Consider the following 22,862-nt stretch of genomic DNA (forward strand, 5'->3'; position numbering starts at 1 on the left):
TGTAAAAATAATGGCGACAATGAGATTAGATACTGTAGCGATATGAGATAAAAAGTAAGTTAAACGCACCGCACTGTACATCTAAACCCATACTTAATATTGATATGTTCAACTTTTTTTCCAAAAATATATACTTAATAAGAAAATATTTAAAAAAATAGATTTAGACAAAAAAGTTTAGATCACACAATTATAATGTGAAATATTTTTTGAAATTATAGGTAAAAAGATCTCTCCAATCTCTCTCAATTTCGATATTAAGCGAATTGTTCCCTGAAAAAAAGAGGGAACAATTTAATTTTTATCAATTTCGAAAGTAAGAAAGTAAGGACAATTAATCATAATATTAATGTTTTTATTCAATTTTATATAAATTTGACTCGTATAATAACAAATTTAGCTCTCATAATTTACACATTCTATCAATTTGATCACGATTTAACAAATTTGAATTGGAGTTTATACATATACATAAAACATCGATTTTGATTCAATTGTATACATCTAATAAAATGGATACATATATTTATTTTCATATTGAATTAATATAATTATTTCTATATGCAATAGATCAATATAAAATGATGCTAATTCAATAATATTATTAGTAATTTGTGAAAATTGAATCATATCAAAATTCATTTATAAAGTTACAGAAAATCAAAGTTCACATATAACATTGAAGGTTGGATCAAAATTCATGAACAGTTTGGATATTAAATTTTCTTTTAATTTCTCGCTTACCAAACAGAGTAAAATTTCCCAACCCACGTCTCTTCTCTCTTACCAAACAAAAGGTTTTCTCTCTCCTACCATACCAAAAATTAATAAATTTCCCAACCATCTTTTTCTTCCTCGGTGTAAACATATTAAATTAAAAATACTAAATTATTCTTCCTCGGTATAAACATACTAAATTACTGTTTAGGGGAAAATGTCCTTCCAATTTTTATGGTTAGACCCAAAATTTTTTTTCAATGGTTTGGCCCTTTCCAAGTAGACTTTTAAAAGATATTCAAGTATTTTATCTATTTGATATATTCTTACAGAAAAAAATACATTAAAAAAGTTAAATCTTGAAGAAAGCATGCATGGAAATACGAAATAGCAAGTATGAAAAAGGCAAAATCTATGTTTTTCCGACTCTTTATTTCTCTTGAAGTATCTGTGCCTATAACCCATTTTAGACACATTTAAATATGGCACAGAAATATGGATTCCTAAAAACCTTCCAAACACATAAAAAGACTTGGACAAAATGAAACATACCCGAGGTGGACATGTATCCGTATCTAACATTCACATCCAAATCCGAGTACATAAGGCAAATTGGCAACGAACCTTACCTGTGTATAACCTCAGATCAAAATTAAGCAATGCCCTACAAAATTTCATGCAGACAGCAATTCGAAAATGCCAGGGAAGTGTTGCACTTGCAGCTACTTTTTTCCGCTGTAGTTTTCCGACTACTAGGATATGGTAAAATTCTGCTTATACAACAAGAATAAAGCAACGGAAAAGGAATTTAAGATCGAGGCCTCTTTTTTTCCCCCTTTTTCGAACTAAAGGTAATGATCTATTGGCGTTTTAGGGAAGGAAGCAAACAATCGTAAACGCGTTCCATTCGTGCCGTCACAATTAGCTTGTATGAAGTTTGAAGACCAGGCCTTCCTAAATCAATTATATCCTGTTTCAAGCTGCAGAATTTTATAATTGGTTAGTTGCTATCTTGAGTTCATTATCTTAAGACAGAAAGTCAAAACGAGATGGGCAAAGTAATTTAGCTTTTAAGTCAGTTAAGAAACAGAAGAATCAACTAACCATTGCCATTCACCGGTCGCCTTTGCATGTCTTCTGACAGCATGGTATAAACGGTCTAGACAATAAATCAACAACCCGAACATGCATTGTGCATCATTTTCCTGTGAAAGAGCATTATATATGTCATATTATTTTCACCCTTTGGAACATAGATGTAGGTGAGTGGTATGTGTGGTGTTGAGTCGAAGCAAATTCCTTTGGCTTTAGTCACAAAAGCAGTATTCTAATCTGTCTCAAGAGAGACCGAATTCAGCATAGTAAAAGTAAATACAGCTTTTGGACCAAATAAAGGTTCTTCTAACAGATCAAACTTCTTTCTTGGCACCTAATCTACAGAAATACAAATGCACAAACATATCGAGCATATGAAATCATGCAGGGTAACATATGATATACTGATACTGAGAGAAGGGTCGATGGGAAAAGGGGGAGGATGAAGATGCTTTTAGAAAACGAAAACAAAATAAACATACGGAGCAATGGTAACAAGAAAGGTGCTTCCAGTTCTCTCCAGTTAGTGCCATTAAACAAGTAGAACTGAAGAAGTCAACTCCATATCTGACCCCACCTCAATACCATCAAAACTACTTAGAACTTGTTCTCAGTTGAGAAAGCATATAAAGTCAAGATCTTATGATTTCCTACGAGTTCACATCTTGCAAATGGCTTGCTTAGAATCTAAATTTTATCAAGGCCCTTTCAGAAGAAGCCAATGTGGAAAGGGGAAAAAGGAGAAATTAATCACGACCATCCAAGAATTAAACCGAACGGTAAGGTTCTTACCAGCCCTTGGTCAAAGTAAGCCTGGTACTGCATAATTGTTTTCTCAATCTCCACAATAAGTAGCCTCCTCTGGATACGAGCAATTCTTCCTCTGCCTTCAGCTTTAGTATCCTGATTAGAATAACAAAACCAAATAATCAATTGTCTGACAAATACGAGAAAGGAAACAAGATTTGGTGATTAATAGGTATGCTTTTCTGCCCTGAGGGTATTTGTGTTTGGATGGCGGCTCAGGATCAGCCTCATTAAAACCTTATAATATTCCCTGAGAAGGTTCTACCCTGTGCAAATGCACTTTAATGGAACTTTAGCTTTAGCCAGTCATGACCAATATCAAAGGTATAATTGATAGTCAGGCACTATAAATTTGTCTAACCATGTAAATAGTGCAATCGTTAAACCTAGCATATCATCCCTTCCTACACTGATCAACAAAATGGAATTTACTTTTAAAAAATTAACTAGATAACATATTGTATAGCCTTGAAGTGTTCCAACCTGTCTAAACCATGCACGCACGGCTACAATCAGACCAAGAGACAGAAAGAATGCTGGCAAGGCAGCTAGTATTGCAAAGTTTATTTCATTTGCTCTGAGAATCTGATCCAGTTCAAGCATTGCCCTAGTTCAATGATCATCGTAATGAGTAAGAACATTGAGAACTGAAATAAACCAGAAAACCGATAATATTTAAGCATCTATATAGGAAAAAGTTGGCGTTGAACTTACATCTCAATATCGAGTTTCAACTTCTGCACCTGCAATGGAAAAAGCATGAGGTTATGCAACCAAAATAGAAGGCAGCATCGGTGTTGTAAAAATCATGAGCATTACCTGGATAAGCAGAGCACGGGCAAGCTCTCCGTGGAGAAGATTCTGGATAGGATGCACAAGTTCCTTTTCATATCTACATTAGAAATCCCAATGAAAGAGTTTGTTTCAAAGAAGAAATTTACCACATAAAGAGATATACACCATACAGTGGCAGTTCAGTTAAAGCAATATATCAGATTAGCAATAGGAGGAACACATTTATTCTGGAAATTTCTGAAAGTATCATGAAAACGCAATCATCTAGAATGCAAGATTATTTCAGATGTATTGGGATTTATAAAAACTTACCATCACTAATCTCTTTGGTCTAAAGCATTTTTTTGTACCCGAAGCATTCGTAAATAAAAAAAATTCCAAACAAAAGATAAAGTTTAAATTTCACCCATACCATGTGCATCATAAGTCATAAAGTGCAAACATGATTTAGCATTGCCATGATATTAGAAAAAAGTAGTACCTTAACATAACTATCTCAAGCATTTCCTGATCTGATGCATTCTCTGGGAACGCTTCACCTTTTGTCTGCTCACTGAAGGCCAATAACATTCTGCAAACCATGAAAGCAATTGTGTTTAGAAAAAGCATTTGACATGGCTGTCAATGATACGGCAATTACCTTTGAACAAAAAGAACTTCATTATATCCAATCACCATAGAAAAAGAAAGAGATCAAATAGTGGAGCTGGAAGACAATCTAAAGACAAATAAAACAAATATCAAGCAACTTATATCTCCAGAAGAATCTTGATATCTCAAGCAAAGATTAAAGTAGTAAGTAAAAATCTTTTTTGTACATACAGAGGCCCATTGGGCCTTGAGCTACACAGCAGCCCTTCCTTTAAGCCTCACCCCCATCCCCATTTTCCTAAGGTTTAAAGAAATTCTAGTAATATGGTTAGGAGGATTAGGTATATTCTCAGAATTTCTGTCCTAATTCTAAATAATCTAGCAGCCTAAAACTCAGAACTTTGTTGTTTCACTAGCCGTGCTTCGTGAATAGATGAGAAGTTAAAAAAGGGATTGAAGAAATGAAAATCACATCCTGCAATTCCCGTGCTAGCTAATTTTAATTCAATATCCATGATGCAAACTGGCAGGAAGAAAATTTAACCTGTGGAGAGAATCGGAAGTCAACTTCACTTCCTCCATATCCATCACACCTTTCTGTCTTTTCTTAAACGTATCCAAAAGTTCATCTCTAATTGCCAAAAGCTGAAGATAAATTAACATCACTACAATCAGCTTCATTCTCAAGTATTCATGAAAATGGTAAATACAAGACATGCAAGAGAGAGATGTTAAAAAAAACAACTGAGCAATCAGATTAGCAAAGTGCAGTGTACCGGTTGCTCAACATGGTCATTAAAGAAGCTAACTGTTGACTCCTTTGCTTCACGAATCCAAATGTCAATGTCAGAACTTCCCATCAGACGGCTATGCCGTAGGAGCCAGAAAGAACAAACTGAAAGGCCAACTGCACCACATGTATACCGGATCCAGTAACGAGTTACATTACTTGGTTTTTGGTGTTTAGCTACCTAAGAGAATGGTAAGAAAATAAGCAACAAATCCAAAAATAAATTGAACATCAAATGCAAAAAACATGAATGAACAAGCCAGTAATCAGTTAATAACATAATGTCTAGTTTTATGACAAAAAGGACCATTACCATGAGAGCTAAGTAAGAGTCAAGTGCCTGGAGATTCGTACAAACCAAGTTGATAGCTTCCTTAATTTCAGAATTTGTCCATTGAGACTCTTCCTGACTGATTTCTGGCAATGTCTCAAATAGTAGAGGAAACGAATAGGTTCCTTCAACAGAAGAATCATTCTGCATAGTTTTTGTACATGAAAATTCGGGTAGAAGTTTTCAACAACCTAAGTTCTAATAATAGCAGCAAGTCTGAAATGCTCAGCAAAAGATTGAAAACATTGCAAAATAAATGCAACAAGAGAAATATATACCTGACGCAAAGCATGAAGATGGCCAATTGATGCGTCCAACTTAGAAAATAAGCCATTAAGAGTGTGCATAAGTGAGGAAAATGGCTTCTCTGGATCTTCTGCTAACTCCTTTCCACATTTGTTAACTTCCACATAAAACTATTGAAGAAAACAAGAAATGAATCCTTGATTAATCACGTCTAACAAAACATAACAGTAGAGTTATCAAGCCTGTAGAACTACTACATGCTTAATGTTATGTCTATCTATGGCTTTCGGAAAAGAGAGGGAGGAAAAAAGTAAGATTGTGAGTGTGTTAACATATGATGGGCTTCCTTATTACGGTAAGAGCATAACATGACAGTACAGAACTAGAAAAAGATGGAGCAAACCTGAGCCAGAAAAACAGCAAGTGAACACCTTAGGGAAGATAAGACAGCAATCCTTTCAGAGATGTACACAGATGAAGATTGGGAAAGATTTTGCATTGCTGATCCATCAGTGACAGCTTCACGCATGAGTTGAACTGATCCATTAACAAAAGCTCGTGGCCCTCTCTCGAAAATCATGAAGTAAACTTTCCTTGCATTAGATCCCTAAATATTTGTACAAAATTACATTAGTAAGTACAATGGGGCTGTTGTTATTGCTACTTGTATTTCATTTCTGGAAGTAGATGTGCTCAGGCAGTTAAAGCTGACCAAAAAAACCAATTCAAACAATGAAGGGTGGTACAATTTTGCCTTGCAAACCCATTTTGGATTCAATTTCAGTTCAACCTTATTGATTTCAGTTTGATGTAATATTTAGATATATTTGACTTGGTAAAAGTACTATGGAGGCCCTTGTATTAATATTCGGATTGCATTTTGCCCCCTCTACTAAAAAAAAGAGCAAAGTAGTCCTTATACGTTAGATCATCAAGCAAATTGCTCCTTCTGTTAAAAATTCCATCCATTTCTACCATTAAAAATTAGTTTTTGTACGTCAGCATGAGATACACATGGCACACCACATATCACAATTTGGTTATTCCATCAATTTTTTAACAAAAATGACCAATTTTCACTTTGAACTAACATACAGGGTCTAATTTGCCAGTTTTATGAGTAGAGGGGGCAAAATGCAATTTGACTCCTAGTATAAGCGCCTCCATGTTACTTTTACCATTTAACTTTGTTTTCTTTATTCATAATTAAAACCCATAAAGATTTGAATGTAATCAAATTTTATTTTTATAAGATCAAAATAAAATATTTTATTTCTAAATTAGCGAAAAAACTTAAAAGTAACTTTAACAAAACCAAAGCAATGCAATTCAATTCAGGTCATTCAAATATGTAATTAGGTTTGATTTCAACTTGGTTACATTTTTCTTGCTATTGCTATTGCTATTGCTATTGCTATTGCAATAGAAAACAGTAAAAAGAAATTCAACATTTACTAAATGCAACACTAATCCTAACACATTTAGTTCAAAGAAACAACTGCATATTTTAGAGAAATTCAAAATTAACTAAGTCATTAGTGCATTACCTCAGCTATAGATTGCCAAAATTGCAAATTCTCTTGAATTTTATGCAAATTTAAAATGAAACGATCCATTATATCGTTTAAAACTTCATAAATTCTCGATGCTTCTGATGCCGTCCTGGATATTAAAAAAAACTATTAAGTTCGAAATACATTTCTACTAATTAAGAAAAATGGAAATGAATAAACGGGGCGAAGGTCGTGTACCGAATTGAGTTGACTGAGTTGGTAGGCAATGGGAGAGGGAGACCAGCTCTGCGTTTAGTAGAGATAGGAAGAAGCGTTTGGCGATAAAGATTTGAGATTTTCTCGAGAAAATTTGACGGAAAGGAAGGAAACAAAGAGGTGAAACGGTTGCTCAGATAATTGGAGTAAAATGAGATTAGGGTTTTAGCGTCCCTCGATGACTCGTTTCCTTCAGGTGTAGCTTCCATACTTGCCTCTTTTTTTTCCTTCTAACTCACTGAAATTATAGTGCTGAGTTGAATTTCAACTGAGTCAACCGATTCAAACTCGATGACTCGCTAGGTATGTTTCACAGCTGTTGACGACGAAGAAGAAAATACCCTTTTTTTCCTAGGAATTTATAACTTGCCTTTGTAAATTGGCTTAATTTCAAATTGACTGCCAAATTATATCGCTTTTCACATTTTGGTAATTACTATTTTTTTAAGAAATACTTAAACTATTAATTTCCATCATTTTACCGTATCAACATCCAATAAGAAAATGCCACGTCTTTTTTTAGTAAAACATAATGTATTCTATTAACAATTAAATGAAAATATTTTTGATCTATTAAAAAAATAACTAAATTAGCATGGTTATTCCTTCAATCCTTTGTACACCCACACGAAATCACATGACATGGTTATTCAGTCAATCCTTGTACTCTTTGATTTAATATATAAAAATTAAATTATTTATTTTTTACATAAATGAGATAAAATGAAATTTAACTCGATGCGTGTTAGCATACCAAGTAATAGTTATTAGCATACCAAGTAATAGTTAGCTTAGTTTTAAATTGATTTTTATGTAATGAATGAATAACTTGGGTGATTTATAGCTACCATAGTTTATACTCCAATTTTGCCAGCAATGTCTTTGATTGAATCAAGCATTTTAGAGTAGCTCATCAGTCATCATTTCGAACTGGATTCATTCATTTGATCGGCCATTTGCAAATTCTTCAAATGGATTTTTTTTAACATTTTTTCCCTTTTCCTGCTATGAACGTAGGGTGCTCAAATTACATTTTGCCCAGTCTATTAAAAAGATAGATAAATTAATTCATATCCATAAGAGTAAATTGATTCTTTTTATTAAAAAATTTCATCCTCTTGTACTTACCTGACCAACGAAATAAACAAATGTTGACATCCAAGAACAAGTTTCTTTTAAGGGATGAACCAATTTGTTCTTTGATTTAAGATATAAAAATTAATTTACTCATTTTTTAGGAAAATAAGACAATACAATTCGACTCTTAATACCGAAACATATTTTTTTGTTGAGTTAAATTTAAGATTTTTACATGTCGATTTTGAATTGAATTTATGTATGGCATTAATATTATAGATAGGAACTCAAAGTTTGGTTTAGTATGAATTGAAATATATAGGTCATGGTCATGGGTTGGGCAGGTGTAGGAATGGTCATCCCCTACCATTAGAGATGAGCTAAAGTTGGTAGTAAGTGATTTTTCTTAGTGTGGAGAGTCAGTTGATGTATGGTTTTCCGGTCAACGATGTCGGTTTGACAGATAGGCTCCTACTACTTGTAGTGGTTCTAAGATGAGACTTGATATCTCTAATTGCCATGGGTAAGCTGTCGAGGTTACAGGCGATTAGTGGCATTGGATGTTTAACTCGGCATTGTTTGCTCTTATCCTGCCTTCGAGTCTTTGACTTGTTGCGACTGGGAAGCAGCATTGGGTGGACGCTTCCATCTTTAATCATGTAAGTAGGTGTGGGATTGGAGTTTGTTCGATCAGGTGAAGGCGAATTCATTCAAGCAATGGGGTGTCGAAGATAACAGATGGGTTGTGCAGCGTTTTCAATAATTTATTTAATTCAACCGTCCGAACAAACAGACGGATTCGAGCAATTCAAGAGAAAGTAAGCAACTAAATATATAAAAATGCATCAATTAAATGAGCAAAAAAGGGAGTAAAATTCAGAATACCAACAGTTATAGCAATTTAGAAATTTTCTACTGTACTGGAAATTAATCATAGGAAAACAAACCTGCTGTACTAAGCAATGGAAACTTTAGCTCCAGCTTCTTCAAGTTGTTTCTTGGCATCATCGGCTTCATCTTTCGAAACTCCTTCTTTGAACTTCTTGGGCAAACCTTCAATCAACTCTTTCGCTTCTTTCAAAGCCAAATTTGTCAGAGCCCTAACGGATTTAATCACCGCGATCCTGGCATTGCTAGGAACCTCCTCAATCACCACATCGAACTCGGTCTTCTCTTCGACAACAGCCGCTTCGGCATCGGCACCACCGGGGGCGGCAACTGAAACGGCTGCGGGAGCGAAGGCAGCGGCAGAGACGCCGAGTTTCTCTTGAAGGTAGTCAACAAGGGTGCGGGCTTCCTCGAGGGTTAAGTTGGAGATTTCGGTGCCAAGTTTTTCGATTTTTTCGGGGGCGGCCGTGGCGCGGAGGGCGGTGGAACGGTGGGTGAGGTTAGGAGGAGTGAGGGAACGGAGAGGGAATTGGAGGGAAGGGGCTTTGAAATGGGAAGGGTTCGTAGGATTAGAGGAAGTGGGTAAGCGGAGAGAAAGTGTTGAGAGAGCTGAAGAAGCCATTTTTCTTCTTCTTTGAATTGCAGAGAGGATTAGGATAAGGCAAGGCGAGGCAAATAGAGAGGGAATGAGCGTAAATAATAATATAGCGAAATTGCCCTTCTAAGTTTACAATTCAATTTGACGAAATTGACCTTCTAAAGTAGAAGAAAATAAAAGAGACAGAAATGGGAATTCGCTTTGCTTGTCACCCAATTATAGTTTTTCTTTTCTTTTTTAGTGACCTAATTATTAAGAAATTATAAAATATTCATTCAATTATTTAATTTTATCTTTTTTGTTATTGACTGGTTAACATAATAATGAAACATCCAAAAATTCAATATAATTGAGTGGCCAAAAAAATAAAATTGAATAGTTGAATGATTATTTTGTAATTTTTTATAATTAGGTGGCCAAAAACGAAATTTACTAATAATCAAGTGACTATTTTTTATAGTTAAATGACCAAAAATTTATTAAACTATTTAGAATTAAGATCAAATTAATAGAATATGTAAGTATTGAGGACTAAATGCTTTATTATACCAATTAAAAAAAGACTTTTCTTTATCAATTTAGTGGCGGATGACTAAAACAAGAACGAATTCAAACAATAGTGTCTAGATTGAAAATTTTAAAATTGAGTGACCAAACCAAGAATGCGGGCATAGTTGGGTAACCATTTGTATAGTTTACACTAAAAACAATTGTTTTATTATGGGTAAACTAGAGTAGAAGTCACGCAACTATGATTTTTTTTTGGTTAACTAACTATTAAAAATTATAAAAGGTCACCCAACTATTCAATTTTGTTTTTTTTATCCCTAGACAGTTAATGCAAAAATGAAAACACCCAAAAATTCAAAATAGTTGGATAACCAAAAAAGAAAAAATTAAATAGATGAGTGGCCAAAAAAGAAATTTACTAATAATTGAGTGACTCTTTTATAAATTTTCATAGTTAAATGATTAAAAAAGAAAAAGAACATAATTGAGTGACTAATGCAATTTATATTTTTTTATTATCCATACAACAACAAGACAGTTGTTCAAATGTTCTTCAATACACCGAAAATAGAGAAAAGTACCATGAAAACCCTTTATTAAAAGTCAGATTATATTTTACATTTTTTACCCAAAAAAAGAGTAAAATAGTCCCTTTATATTAGATTAAAGAGCAAACTGGTCATTTCTTTTAAAAATTTCATCCATTTATACGATTAAAAAAATGGTGTGACTAATATAATAATCGCACAGTAACACATGGCATCCCACATGAACCACGTTAGATTAAAGAATAATAAAGAGCAAATTAGTCATTGTACATTATATTAAAGAGCAAACTAATTCTTTTGTTAAAAATTTTATTCATTTTCTCTATTAAAAACGGGTCTATATACATCAGTATAAAGTACATGTGGCATGTCACGTCTTACTATCTAACTACTCTACCAACCACGTCAATTTTTACTATTACAAACGGATAATTTTTTTTTAATTAAAAGAACAAATTTACTATTTTATCTTAAAATAATTCGAAGGGACTCAATCGTAGTCTTAAATGCTACCTCAGTATGTAACTTTTCACTGCTGTTCCGTGCTGCCTTTCACCACTGGTTGGAAGAGATTTTGCACTTACAGAAGGGTTCTAAAGGAATGGGGTTGTGTTGTTGTTCAAGTGATCCATAATTCTGTGTTGTCAGCATTTCTTCGATAAATGTATCAAAAAACACTTTCTTTTTCATTTCATAAAATATTCAAAGGAAGTACAATGCTATTTTTAATGAATATCCTTCATCAGGTTAATTGATTAGTTCATCAATACCATAATCACTTAGAAGTACGAAAGTAGAAAATTACTTGCAAATTCAAGTGTGAGGTAGACGAGGGACTATAACAGGAACACCCCGAACCTTCTCAAGCGCAAAACTTACCCTTAATGGTCGACCTAACAATGCCTGCAGCGAAACCAGTTCTCAACATAAATATGATCTCCTATGGAAGATGACTTTCAGGTTCAAAAGTACAAGTCTCAATACCTTTCCATCCATACCATCTTTTGCAGACATGGCTTCATTTTCATTAGAAAAATGGACAAACCCGAAGCCTCTTGACCTACCAGTCTCTGTATCATACATTATCCTCACTAGAAAAAAATTATCAAAGAGCGAAACAGGCCGATTATATGAAGCTTTGTAGTTCAAGTCATTATTTCCCAAAGACTATTTAATGAAGACACCGTGATCACTGAGACAATTTATCGAACATATAGAGGACGAGTCTACTAACCTTCGGAGACATTGCCAAAGGATGAGAAGGCGTCTTTCAAAGATTTCTCGTCAACCGACCATGATAATCCTTCAATACCCAATTTCCCATTATGTTAAAAACAATCGGAAAGACAAAAACCGAAAGAGATGAGAAAGAAAATGAGACCTGCAACAAAGAGTTTGCTGGAAGATGAAGGAGGTGAGTGTGAGCTATAGAATCGCAAGGTTGAAGGTGAAATTGAGTTATCAAGAATAGTTGAAACTCTTCCGGCGATGAACCTACCAACACTGTTCTTCATTTCTTCACCAAAAATAAAAACCATTCCTGTTTGAGATGGTAGTGTTGAAAGAACGAAAATATGTTATAGTTATGGATAAAATATGACTATAGTCCCTATACTTTTTGAAAATTAGGAATTAGTCCCGCTATATTCAAGTTCCAAAATTTAGGTCCAGTTGTGTTAATTTTTTTGTTAAATTTAGGTTAATTACAATATTTTTTTAATTACATGGATACGAAGTGAGTAGTTTTTTATTTATTTCAAAATTTTATAGAAACCAATTTAACAAAAAAAAATTAACAGTGTTAACAGTTAGATCTAAATTTTAAAATTTAAAAAATAAAAAGACTAAATATCAAAAAATACAAGTACAAGGACTAAATTCCCAATTTTCAAAAATTACACGCTAGACATTGTAACCTATACTTATTTGTATAATTTTTTTTAATATATAGTAAATAGAATATTTTGAAATTGGGATAATATATTTTTTGGCCCTTGGTTGTTATGTCTACGGTGCTTGTATTTTTTTAATATATTATAAGGTAAATTACATTAGAGGTCACTTAACTATGATTTTTTTTCTTTTTTAGTCACCCAGTTAGTAGTTATTTTAGTCACCAAATTAGTAGTTATTTTTTTTTTGGTACCCTAACTATAAAATGTAGTAAAATAGTCACTCAACTATTCAATTTTCTCTGTTTTGGTCACCAGCTGGTTAAAGTAAAAATGGAAACACCCGAAAATTCAATATAGTTGGGTGACCAAAAAAGACAAAATTGAATAGTTGAGTGCTCATTTTGTAACTTTCTATAATTGTGTGACAAAAAAAATTACTAATAATTGAGCAACCATTGTAACTTTTTATAGTTGGGCACAAAAAAAAACATAATTAGATAAACTACTTGAAATTGGGATAATATAATTTTTACCCCTCATAATTTAAGTCTATTTTTGATGCTGTACCTTTTTAATATATTGTATTACTTTCATAATATAATCTATACCACTATATATTTTTGGTAGTTATGCCACCCTTCTTGCATTTTTTCAATTTTGGTCCTTATATTACGTTTGAATTTAAAATTTAATCCTTATACTTTATTTTTTACACGATTTGGTACCTTAATGTTTATAATTTCATTAGTTATTTATATAAAAAGACATGCCCCTTTTTTTTTTGCCTTATAAGATAATGGTAAACAGTATAATTTCATTAGTACATGTAATAGCCTAAATTTTCAGTGCTGTCGGAATAGTGATTCGAGATCAGTAAATCCGACAAATGAGTAGAAAATATTAATAATTTAGTGAATATAAGTTAAGTGTGAAGTTAGAAAAATTTTTGAAATAGCGAATAGTGTACTAGAAATAAAAATTTTAAAAAAATTAAATTAGAATCGGAAACGAGATATCGAGAGTTTGAAAATTTTTAAAACGAGCCATAAATATTTTTATAAATATTTATGGAGTGTTAATAAGTTAGTATTAAAGTTTCGTCAAGAAATTTTAAAGTTTCGATAGTTAATTGAATAAAAAGGATTAAATTGTAACAAATGTAAAATTATAGGAAATGATTAAATAGCTTAAATGATAAAAGAAAGAGGGTTTAAAAGGAAAATAGACCCAAGGTCTATTTGGGCTGGATGGCAAGGTGCATGAAATCAGCGGGAAAATTGACGAATTAAGGGCAAAATTGGAATATTGTAAAATTTACTTAATAAACTAGGACTAAAGTGGAATTATCTAGAATTCTCATTATTTTTCTGCATTCTCATCAACAAAAACACCATAGAAGGGTTTTCTTAAGCTGGTTTTTCATATTTTTACTGCAAATCGAGAACCCGAAGCAAGTCGAGGAAAATAAAAAGTAGCTGATTAGTCCCTGAACTTTCACAAATTTTACAAATCGACCCAGGTAAGTTCATATGGTTGAAGTTTAATGATTATATGTAAAATTTATGAATTATATAATGTATGATGAAATATATTTATTGATGAATAGAGAATAAAATAACAACCCGAAAATCAAATAAATGATCAAATTGAGCGGAACGTTGGATTTGAGTACTTCTGATCAGTGACAAGTGATAAGTGGTAGCCTCAGCTACACTTATGTGATAAGTGACAAGTGATAAGTGGTAGCTTTAGCTACACTTATCTGATCAGAGACAAGTGATAAGTGATAAGTGGTAGCTTTAGCTACACTTATTTGATCAGTGACAAGTGATAAATGTGATCAGTGTAAGACCGTGGCAGGACTATGACTTCAAAAAGTGATAAGTGATAAGTGATCATACGCAAGATCATAGTTATACTATGGCAAAGTGAAAGTGAAGTACTCAATTTTCCGTAACCGTTCCCTAATTTGGTTGAAGAATGATATGTGACAAACGGGCCCAAAAGAATTAAAGGAAATGGATGAATGATAGTAAGTTTATACAAGGGAACTCACCAATGACTGTGGTTGACAGGTGAACTTAATAGTTGTGTATATTGTATTAGTGTATAAATATTTGGTAAGATTTATGTTTTATGCCTATGAACTTACTAAGCTTCTATAAGCTTACTTGAATGTATTCAATGTCTCTTGTAGATTGACGTGGAAGAATACGGAGGATCGGATCAACACAGAGGATCACACTATCCAGATTATCTCCGGTAGCTTTTGTAAATTTCCTTTTTGATTTATATGGCATGTATAAGGTTTGATGATTATATAAATACTAAGACTTGTTTAATGAATATACATTAAAGTAAAGAATGATGAATATGTTAAATAGTATAATTATAATAGTAGCATAATTTGGTATCAAATTGATTGAAATGAATTGGTTGGTTGGATTGGTCTCAGTTTTAAAATTTGCAGGGAAGGTTAGATATTTATAAAGGGGTTATATTGAGCAAAAAAAAATTGAGATTTTGCGAAAAAAATTTCCTATGGTTCTATTTAATTCTGGTTTGGTCTCGAAGTATGTTTTGGGCTTTGGAGGCCATCTAAAGGACGCCATGACATGTTTTAGTAAATGAATAGTATTTAACTCGTATTAATGGAAAATTAATTCTGTAAACTCCGGTAATGCCTCCTACCCTATTCCGGCGACGAATACGGGTAAGGGGTGTTACAGTACATCCCCGATTGTGCCCACCCCTAAGCTGTAGTTTTTTTTTATCTAACTTGAACAAAGTGATCGTTAATGTTAAAAAAAAAAAAGAAAAGTTGAATCTTTTTAAGTCTTCTTCATAGTTTTTTCCCTTAAATTTTTTATTTATAATAATATTATTTTAATAAATAAATTTTATGTTAGAAAAATAGGTTTTCATTTATTATTATAAATATTTTATAATTTTGTATGTATTTTTTATAAAATATTATATACTTTAATCGAAAAAAATAAACTTTTTAAGAGTATATTAAATTTAATAATTTTTAATCCTAACTTTTAAACGAGTTGATAGAATCAGTTAAATTAAAAACGGAAATTTTGTCAATCTCTTAATGGACCGACAAAATGCAAAAAAAAAAAATTTACTGGACTCATTTCAATAAATACATTGAGAAATTTAAAAAAAAGGGCACGAAAATTTTGAAAATAATAGAGAAACTAAATCTGTATAAATCCACAAGAGTTATCCTTAAATTTACCAAAAAACAAAAAAAAAACAAATACAAATACATATAAGGTTGAAATTATGAAATATGGGTCATTAGTACAATATATTTTTTATTCCACACGTAGCTTTAAAATTTTGTGATATATATATAAAATATTTTACTATATCGATACTTGTCAATCACTGACCCTATTTATGAAATTTAAAAATTCCTCTAATATACGAAATATTATTCCACGAAATATTTGTAAAATGATTTTGAATGAGAGATAAAAAGAAAAACTTACAAGAAGTACAAATACATGATTAATTGTTCTTTTTTATTGGTGGGGATGTTTGAAATTATATTTTTCTTATTTTATTTTCATGAGATAAGTTAAATACAAAATCTAAGGCTTAAAATTATTTAATTTTGATCTAATGGTTAAAATCATTTTAATTTTTATGGTTTCTACAGTTCGCATTCCTACAATTTTGTAAGTAAAATTGAGAATGAAAACCGCGTCAAGTAAATAAAATGGTTATTATAATAAAAGAAAAAGTAATTTGTTCCATTTGATCAACAAATCATAACAATGTGTGTTCTTTCGGTTTTAAACCGAAGCTAAAGAGTCTAAGTTTCTTTTCGATATCGAGAAGATTATCTTCCATTTCGATTAAAAATTTCAGTATATTTTAATTTGTTTCGAACAATAGTTAATTTATATCAAACTATTAAGATTTTGATAAGTAATTATATGATTCGGTAGGCTATTATATTAGTTCAATCAAGGGATGATTGCTTGAACATGCTCGAACATGCTTAAATCTTCTTTCTAACCTTTCTTGTTACTATCTGTAAGTAATACGTGCGAATTATTTTATTGATTTACCAAACTTTGGTGAAGAAAAAGACTAAATTTTGTTAAAATAAACATATTTATATATATATATAATTAGGATATAATTTTTCGTATATATAATACTTTTACTAAAAAATTATAGATCGATAAATCCAAAATAATATACTATAATCCATTAAACCTCCAAAAAAAATCATCATGGTTTCAAAGAAAAATATGGGAAAACCAATCAAATAACATTCACTTGAGCTGAATTTTAAAAAAAAAACATACATATACATATACATATAGTAATCATCATTTAAAAAAACAGATCAAACTAGCATATAGTGTTGATCATAGATCCAATAAACTATACATACACATATACATATTCATATACATATATATATATACATATACATATAGTAATCATCATATCCAAAAACATCAAACTAGCATATAGTATTGATCATAGATTCAATAAACTATACATGCACATGCACATACACATACACATACACATACACATACACATATTCATATAGTAATCATCATATAAAAAAACATCAAACTAGCATATAGTATTGATCATAGATTGAATAAACTATACATAAACATACATATACATATATAGTAGTGATTATATAGAAAAACAACATCAAACTAGTATAGTACTGATCAAAGATTCAATAAACTAAATAGATGTGCATATACATAAAATCATAATCATCTCAGTTGTATTGAACCAGCAAACATACTTAAAATTCAGTTCTAGGGCAACATGAAAAAGACATAAACTATAATGTCAAATGGCAAACACGACAAACTAGTTGACAGCCATTTATATTTTATGCAAAAAACAACAAGGGTTTTCAGGCACAAGTTTAAACCCTAAAAGGATAGATAGAAACTAAGAAACCATACATACATACATACATACATATATATATATGTATATGTATAAGCAAATGGTAGCTGAAACCCAGAAATTTGGTAAATTGATAATCAAACCTCATTATCTGAATCATCTGAATCTTCTCCAATATAAGGTTCATTCAAATCAAAATCTAGCTGCTGTGTCTTGTTGTTCTTGGTGTAGTATTGTTTTGCCTCTTCTTTCAATGGAGTTGTTTTAGGGTTTTTAGTGTAGAAGCTTGTCTTCAATGGTGTCTTGTGAATTTTTGTATTATCTAATTCAAATGAATTACCTCTAGATAGCTTCATAAGACAATAAGCAGCTTCGGTTATCTCATCCTCGGTGTCGGTGTCGGTATCGGCATCGGCATTGTTGGCGTGATCGGAACGAGTTGATTTCTCGAACCGTTTAGTGGTGGTGGTCCATTTGGGGAGGGATTTCAACAGATCGGAAGCGGAGCCTTTGATCTGATCAACCACGACGGCTTCGTCGTTCTCCGACACACTCGAACAACAGCTGTTCTTATCGGAAGGCGGGGGCCTTATCCCTCTCCAGTTTCTCTCAGGGTGATTCCTCATGTGACCGAACAAGGATTTCAATGACTTGAAATCCTTCTTGCAAATACAGCAGCTCACTTTCTCTTCGCTTCCATGGCTTTCATGCGGAGTTTCCGCCGCCGCTACCGCCGCCATGATCGGAATCTTCTTACGGATGTTATTATTATTGTTGTTCCTTGGCTGACGCTTTGATATCTTCTTATAACGGCCACCATTCTTGTTAGCTTTCATATGGATCCTTACATGACCTCCCAACGCCTTACCTGACGTAAACCCTTTGCTGCAAACAGGACAAACATGTTGACCACCACCGTCTCCTCCTCCTCCTCCTCCTCCGCCGCCGGAGCCGCCGTATCTTTTCTTGGAGATCTTGAGCTTCACCATGAGCTTGTTATTGTTTGGCTTTAATGGCACTGAATCTGATGTTTCAATTGAATCTGATCCTTTTTCCATGGTGTTAGTCACTTGATCATCCATCAAAACACAAAAAAAAAACAACAACAACAAAAACCAAAGATTTGGGTGTTTTTTATTTTCTCGGAAAATTAAAAAAGAAAATTGGGAATTTTAGAAGACTGATTGAATTAAAAACGGCATGTAAAGGGACAAAAGAGCAAAGAGTTCAAGATTTTAGGGCAAAAAAAAAGGGATTTGAGCTATATTGATGGAAGAAAAAATACATTTCAAATAATGAAAATTACTAATAAATATCAAGTGAAAAAAATACTTACATTTTCTTCTCCTTTTTATTGATTTTCCAATGCATATGAAATATTTCTTAATTTCTTTGATATCCCCACCTTCAATGTTCAATGTGTATTTATTTGATAGGATTTTTTAGTCACTTTTTTCTTCTTTATTTTTCCATATATATATAAAGTATTTATATATTGATTATGTGTTAGAGATGGAAACTTCTAATAAAATCTCGGGTTCGGGTCGTGACATATATAGAAAGTGATATTAACAAGGCGAAAAATTTTTCGTTACGAGCTTATCGTATCATATATATGATTTAGATGATCGGGATCGTTGGTTATTGGTGTCTTGGATCAACATTCAAATCGTGTGTCATCCATTCCCTCACCAAATAGTTTAATGGATTAATTTTTTTTTAAAAAAATTACTAAATGATAAAATAAAGGACACTTATCTTTTAAAAATTTGTTGTAAAATACTGAGAAAATTTTAAATAAAAATAATTATACCCTTATTATTTATATATGTATTTTTAATTTGTTATTTATTTTTCAATTTTATTTACAAAATAATAAAAACTTAATTATATATTAATTAGTTACAATTATTTAGAAAGTTTTAATAAGAAAATTGATAATAAATTTTTAAAAATAAAGTTATTAGCCTAACGGTAATCTTAAGATTCTGGGAATTTTAAAATCTTATCTCGAAGTTATATTTTGTGTAAATCATATGTAACTTCTTAATCCATATTTATTCTAATTTATGTCCCAATACGTGTGAGAGTCTTGTATAGGTTTATTTTGGTATAGGCCTGAATATGTTATTCTGTATATCGAGCTCTATAATATATTTGCAATTGCGATTGTACTTGTAATTTTCGAAAAAAATAATAAAATTACATATATTAATTGAATAATATTATTATATCAGAATGTAATAGACCTTATAATTTAATTAGATTTTAAATATTTTTAACTGAATATTATTTTTTTTAAACATTATTCTCGTTATAGGTTCTTATCATATATAGTCTTTTTTATACAATGTCTATAACTATACATAGCCCTTCCCCAACCCTTAAATAGAAGGATAATGCGCTTCAGCTCACTCGAACCTACGTTTTCCTGCACTAACAATAATACCGATGCCGATCAAGTTAAGATTGGCCAATTGAATATTATAAATTAGATTAATTAATAGCATGTTTTATACAATGTCTATAACTATACATAGCCCATTCCCAACCCTTAAATAAGAGGATAATGCGCTTCAGCACACAATGCTTATAACAATACATAGCTTCTCCCCAACCCTTAAATAAAAGGATAATGCGCTTCAGCGCACAATGCCTATAACTTTACATAACCCCTCCTTAACCCTTAAATAAGAGGATAATGCGTTTCAGCTCATTCGAACCTACGTCTTTCTGCACTAACAACAATACCGATGCCATTCGAGTTAAATATTATAAATTAAATTAATTACTGGCATGTTTTAACCATGAATGCTGTTTTAAATAAAAATAATTACCCTTAAACTATTTTATTTATGTGCTAAAATAATTATGAGAATGGAGATGAGACTAAATTTAATATGGAAGGCGTTTAGTCTTTCTAACTTCTATTAATACGTTATATTCAAAGTAATACACACGATAATACTTTATATAACTTCAATTATTGAAATAAAAAAATATATTTTAAAATATAATAAAATTAAAATTATATTAAATGTAATAGTTGATAATACATTTGAATCTTGACATTCTATTGACTAGGTTCATTTTTTCTCTAAATTTTTTTATATTTTATTAATTTATATATTTTAATTTTAATTATATATATTTTTAATTTCATAATAATATAACTTGATATTTAATTAAAAATAAAAAATATAAACTTTCTGAAAATACATGTAAAATGAAGCCAGACAAATGGGTGTCAAAATTTAAATATATTTGGACAACCTTTTGTCCAAATTCATTCTTAATGTAAAAAAAAAATGCTTTTTTTATTAATTTATATATTTTTAAAGTTTTAAATTTTTTTTAATTTATGTCTGCCACATGGCTAGTATACTGAGAAGTTGCCACATGTCACCATCGGATTGGCTATCAATGACACATCAACACAAAACTAATGGTGTTAGCGCGAAAGTACCAACCTGGGTGACAAAAAACAATTTCAAATACCAATTAAGTCCAAAAAAAAGTTTTGGTATCAACTAAGTACTTTTAGAGAATGGGGCAAACTACGTATTAACCCTTTAATTTAAAGTAAGATATCAAACCAATTTTATAATTCAAATTCAACACCTAATTTCCATTTCATCACAAACACCTAAGTTAAAATTATATAGACTAGCAACTCAGTTAAAATTATTGTTGTTGCAATATCTTAAAGACTGTACGGGCTACACATTACATCTCTGCTCACAAGGGAGGAAGTTATCTAATAAGGCTCATTTCGAGGGAAGAGATGGTGAAAACAGAAAGGTGGATTCAACTAAGTTCTGATGGAATGGTTAAAATTAACACAAGTTGTGCTACTACAGCAGGAGTTTTGAAAGATCAAAATGGGGAATGGATCCTTGGGTTTAATCGCAGATTGGGAAATGCTCTGTTTTCGAAGCTAAACTATGGGTATTCTTGATGGTGTGACATTGGTACAAAGAAGACAACACGATAGAGTTTTGGTGCAGGCAGACAACTTAGAAGTTATTAGGGTGATCGAGGAAGCCTTATCGAAAGGATCATATTCAGCAATAATCAAATGTATTATACAACTCTTGCAAAATGAGGGGAACTGATCAATTGAATATGTTCCTAGATAACATGGAAGCCGATTGTATTACCAAGCTAGCTTTTGATAGAGAGGATGGGTCTACAATTATATGAATCATCTCTTTTTGTTTCTTTTTAGTATTTTGTATAGTTTCTTCTTCTATTCACCAAAAAAAAAAATGTAATAGTTTTCACTTTAAAGATACATAATATAAATTAGGTAAAAAAACCCTCTAAAGTCCTTCTCAATTTCAAAATTAAGCAAATTGATCCCTCTAAAAAAATTAGAGCAATTTAATCCCTATCATTTTTAAACGTGAGCAAATAAAGATAATTTATCGTGACGTTAATGTTTTCCATCAATTATTCATGATTTTCATTGGTATACTAACAAATTTAGCAATTAAAATTTACACATTCTGTCAATTTGGTCCTAATTTAACAAATTTCTCAATTGTACAATTTTTTTTTATTGGTTTTACAATGTATATATTTTCTTGGGATAAATCCCAAAACTATACATGAACTATGGTTTAATGTGCAATTTTATACATGAACTTTGAGTTTGTGCAATTTTATACATGAAATTTTGATTTGATCCAATTCTTGTAAATTATTAACACAATTATTGATATAACATCATTCTATATTTATATATTACATACATAAATAATTATATTTATCCAATATAAAAATAAATTGATGTATATATTTCTTTAAATGTGTATGATTAAATCAAATTTAAAGTTTCAAGTATACATTTGAACCACAATTAGAGTTTCACGTGTATAATTGCATCAAATTAAAGTTCATATATACAATTGCACATTAAATTAAAATTCATGTATAATTTTGAATTTATCATTAATTTTTTTTTATATCTCCAAATTTTCAATATTCAACGCGTATTTAATTGGAAGGATTTTTTAGCCATTTTTTTCTTGTTAAATTTTTTCATATATATAAAGTATTTCATAATTTACCAAATTAATCAAATAAAAAAACACCATGATAACCATACATGTATTATATAAATTATGGTAGCTTAACAAGAATTAGGTGGTAAAATCTCGGGTTTAAGTCGTGAGATATATGGATTGAAATTCACGAGACGATAAATTTTTCGTTTTGAGTTTAATATCATATATATATATGATTTAGATGATTAGAGTCGTTGTTTGTTGGTGATTTAGAACATAATTTGAATC

The 22,862-nt window shown here is 31.2% G+C and overlaps 4 protein-coding genes across 8 annotated transcripts; all 4 read right to left on the minus strand.

Moving 5' to 3' along the window:
* Nucleotides 1-1,114: 1,114 nt before the first annotated feature.
* Nucleotides 1,115-7,402, minus strand: LOC107949072 (protein DGS1, mitochondrial). 2 transcript variants are annotated; one of them, XM_016883791.2, is made up of 14 exons: nucleotides 7,124-7,402; nucleotides 6,920-7,034; nucleotides 5,776-5,979; nucleotides 5,405-5,542; nucleotides 5,109-5,270; nucleotides 4,782-4,976; nucleotides 4,550-4,650; nucleotides 3,896-3,985; nucleotides 3,439-3,511; nucleotides 3,334-3,362; nucleotides 3,103-3,226; nucleotides 2,605-2,715; nucleotides 1,822-1,922; nucleotides 1,115-1,697 (listed from the first exon to the last, which is right to left on the minus strand). In XM_016883791.2, exons 1-14 carry the CDS (start codon nucleotides 7,348-7,350, stop codon nucleotides 1,577-1,579), a joined length of 1,791 nt encoding a protein of 596 aa, XP_016739280.1. In that variant the 5' UTR covers nucleotides 7,351-7,402; the 3' UTR covers nucleotides 1,115-1,576. The 2 variants fall into 2 exon arrangements, 1 of the variants encoding a protein (XP_016739280.1); XR_001697625.2 differs by lacking the exon at nucleotides 3,103-3,226 and having other exon boundaries at nucleotides 1,554-1,697.
* A 1,649-nt stretch (nucleotides 7,403-9,051) lies between these two features.
* LOC107949073 (50S ribosomal protein L12, chloroplastic) lies at nucleotides 9,052-9,728 on the minus strand. Its single transcript, XM_016883792.2, has one exon. The coding sequence runs from the start codon at nucleotides 9,726-9,728 to the stop codon at nucleotides 9,174-9,176; it is 555 nt and encodes a 184-aa protein (XP_016739281.1). The 3' UTR covers nucleotides 9,052-9,173.
* A 1,310-nt stretch (nucleotides 9,729-11,038) lies between these two features.
* LOC107949389 (glycine-rich RNA-binding protein 4, mitochondrial) lies at nucleotides 11,039-12,316 on the minus strand. 4 transcript variants are annotated; one of them, XM_041075515.1, is made up of 5 exons: nucleotides 12,144-12,310; nucleotides 11,997-12,065; nucleotides 11,747-11,853; nucleotides 11,568-11,665; nucleotides 11,039-11,398 (listed from the first exon to the last, which is right to left on the minus strand). In XM_041075515.1, exons 1-4 carry the CDS (start codon nucleotides 12,298-12,300, stop codon nucleotides 11,576-11,578), a joined length of 423 nt encoding a protein of 140 aa, XP_040931449.1. In that variant the 5' UTR covers nucleotides 12,301-12,310; the 3' UTR covers nucleotides 11,039-11,398; nucleotides 11,568-11,575. The 4 variants fall into 4 exon arrangements, 3 of the variants coding, with proteins under 3 accessions (XP_040931449.1, XP_016739566.1, XP_040931450.1); XR_005900016.1 differs by having other exon boundaries at nucleotides 11,043-11,398; nucleotides 11,761-11,853; XM_016884077.2 differs by lacking the exon at nucleotides 11,039-11,398 and having other exon boundaries at nucleotides 11,428-11,665; nucleotides 12,144-12,316.
* A 5,353-nt stretch (nucleotides 12,317-17,669) lies between these two features.
* Nucleotides 17,670-18,781, minus strand: LOC107948087 (uncharacterized). Its single transcript, XM_016882558.2, has one exon. It carries the CDS (start codon nucleotides 18,645-18,647, stop codon nucleotides 17,703-17,705), a length of 945 nt encoding a protein of 314 aa, XP_016738047.2. The 5' UTR covers nucleotides 18,648-18,781; the 3' UTR covers nucleotides 17,670-17,702.
* Between the last annotated feature and the right edge of the window lie 4,081 nt (nucleotides 18,782-22,862).

The sequence above is a fragment of the Gossypium hirsutum genome, chromosome A08, assembly GCF_007990345.1.
Source record: "Gossypium hirsutum isolate 1008001.06 chromosome A08, Gossypium_hirsutum_v2.1, whole genome shotgun sequence".
Taxonomy (NCBI): domain Eukaryota; kingdom Viridiplantae; phylum Streptophyta; class Magnoliopsida; order Malvales; family Malvaceae; genus Gossypium; species Gossypium hirsutum.

Excerpts from the sequence above, each read along its gene's own strand:
- LOC107949072 (XM_016883791.2), bottom strand. The coding sequence starts at position 7,350 with ATGGAAGCTACACCTGAAGGAAACGAGTCATCGAGGGACGCTAAAACC. Across the intron at positions 5,271-5,404 it reads ATCTTCATGCTTTGCGTCAG|AATGATTCTTCTGTTGAAGG; the intron begins GTATATATTTCT and ends AAAACTATGCAG. Across the intron at positions 4,977-5,108 it reads ACTCTTACTTAGCTCTCATG|GTAGCTAAACACCAAAAACC; the intron begins GTAATGGTCCTT and ends CCATTCTCTTAG.
- LOC107949073 (XM_016883792.2), bottom strand. The coding sequence starts at position 9,728 with ATGGCTTCTTCAGCTCTCTCAACACTTTCTCTCCGCTTACCCACTTCC.
- LOC107949389 (XM_041075515.1), bottom strand. The coding sequence starts at position 12,300 with ATGGTTTTTATTTTTGGTGAAGAAATGAAGAACAGTGTTGGTAGGTTC. Across the intron at positions 12,066-12,143 it reads CAGCAAACTCTTTGTTGCAG|GATTATCATGGTCGGTTGAC; the intron begins GTCTCATTTTCT and ends TGGGTATTGAAG. Across the intron at positions 11,854-11,996 it reads CTTTGGCAATGTCTCCGAAG|TGAGGATAATGTATGATACA; the intron begins GTTAGTAGACTC and ends ATTTTTTTCTAG.
- LOC107948087 (XM_016882558.2), bottom strand. The coding sequence starts at position 18,647 with ATGGATGATCAAGTGACTAACACCATGGAAAAAGGATCAGATTCAATT.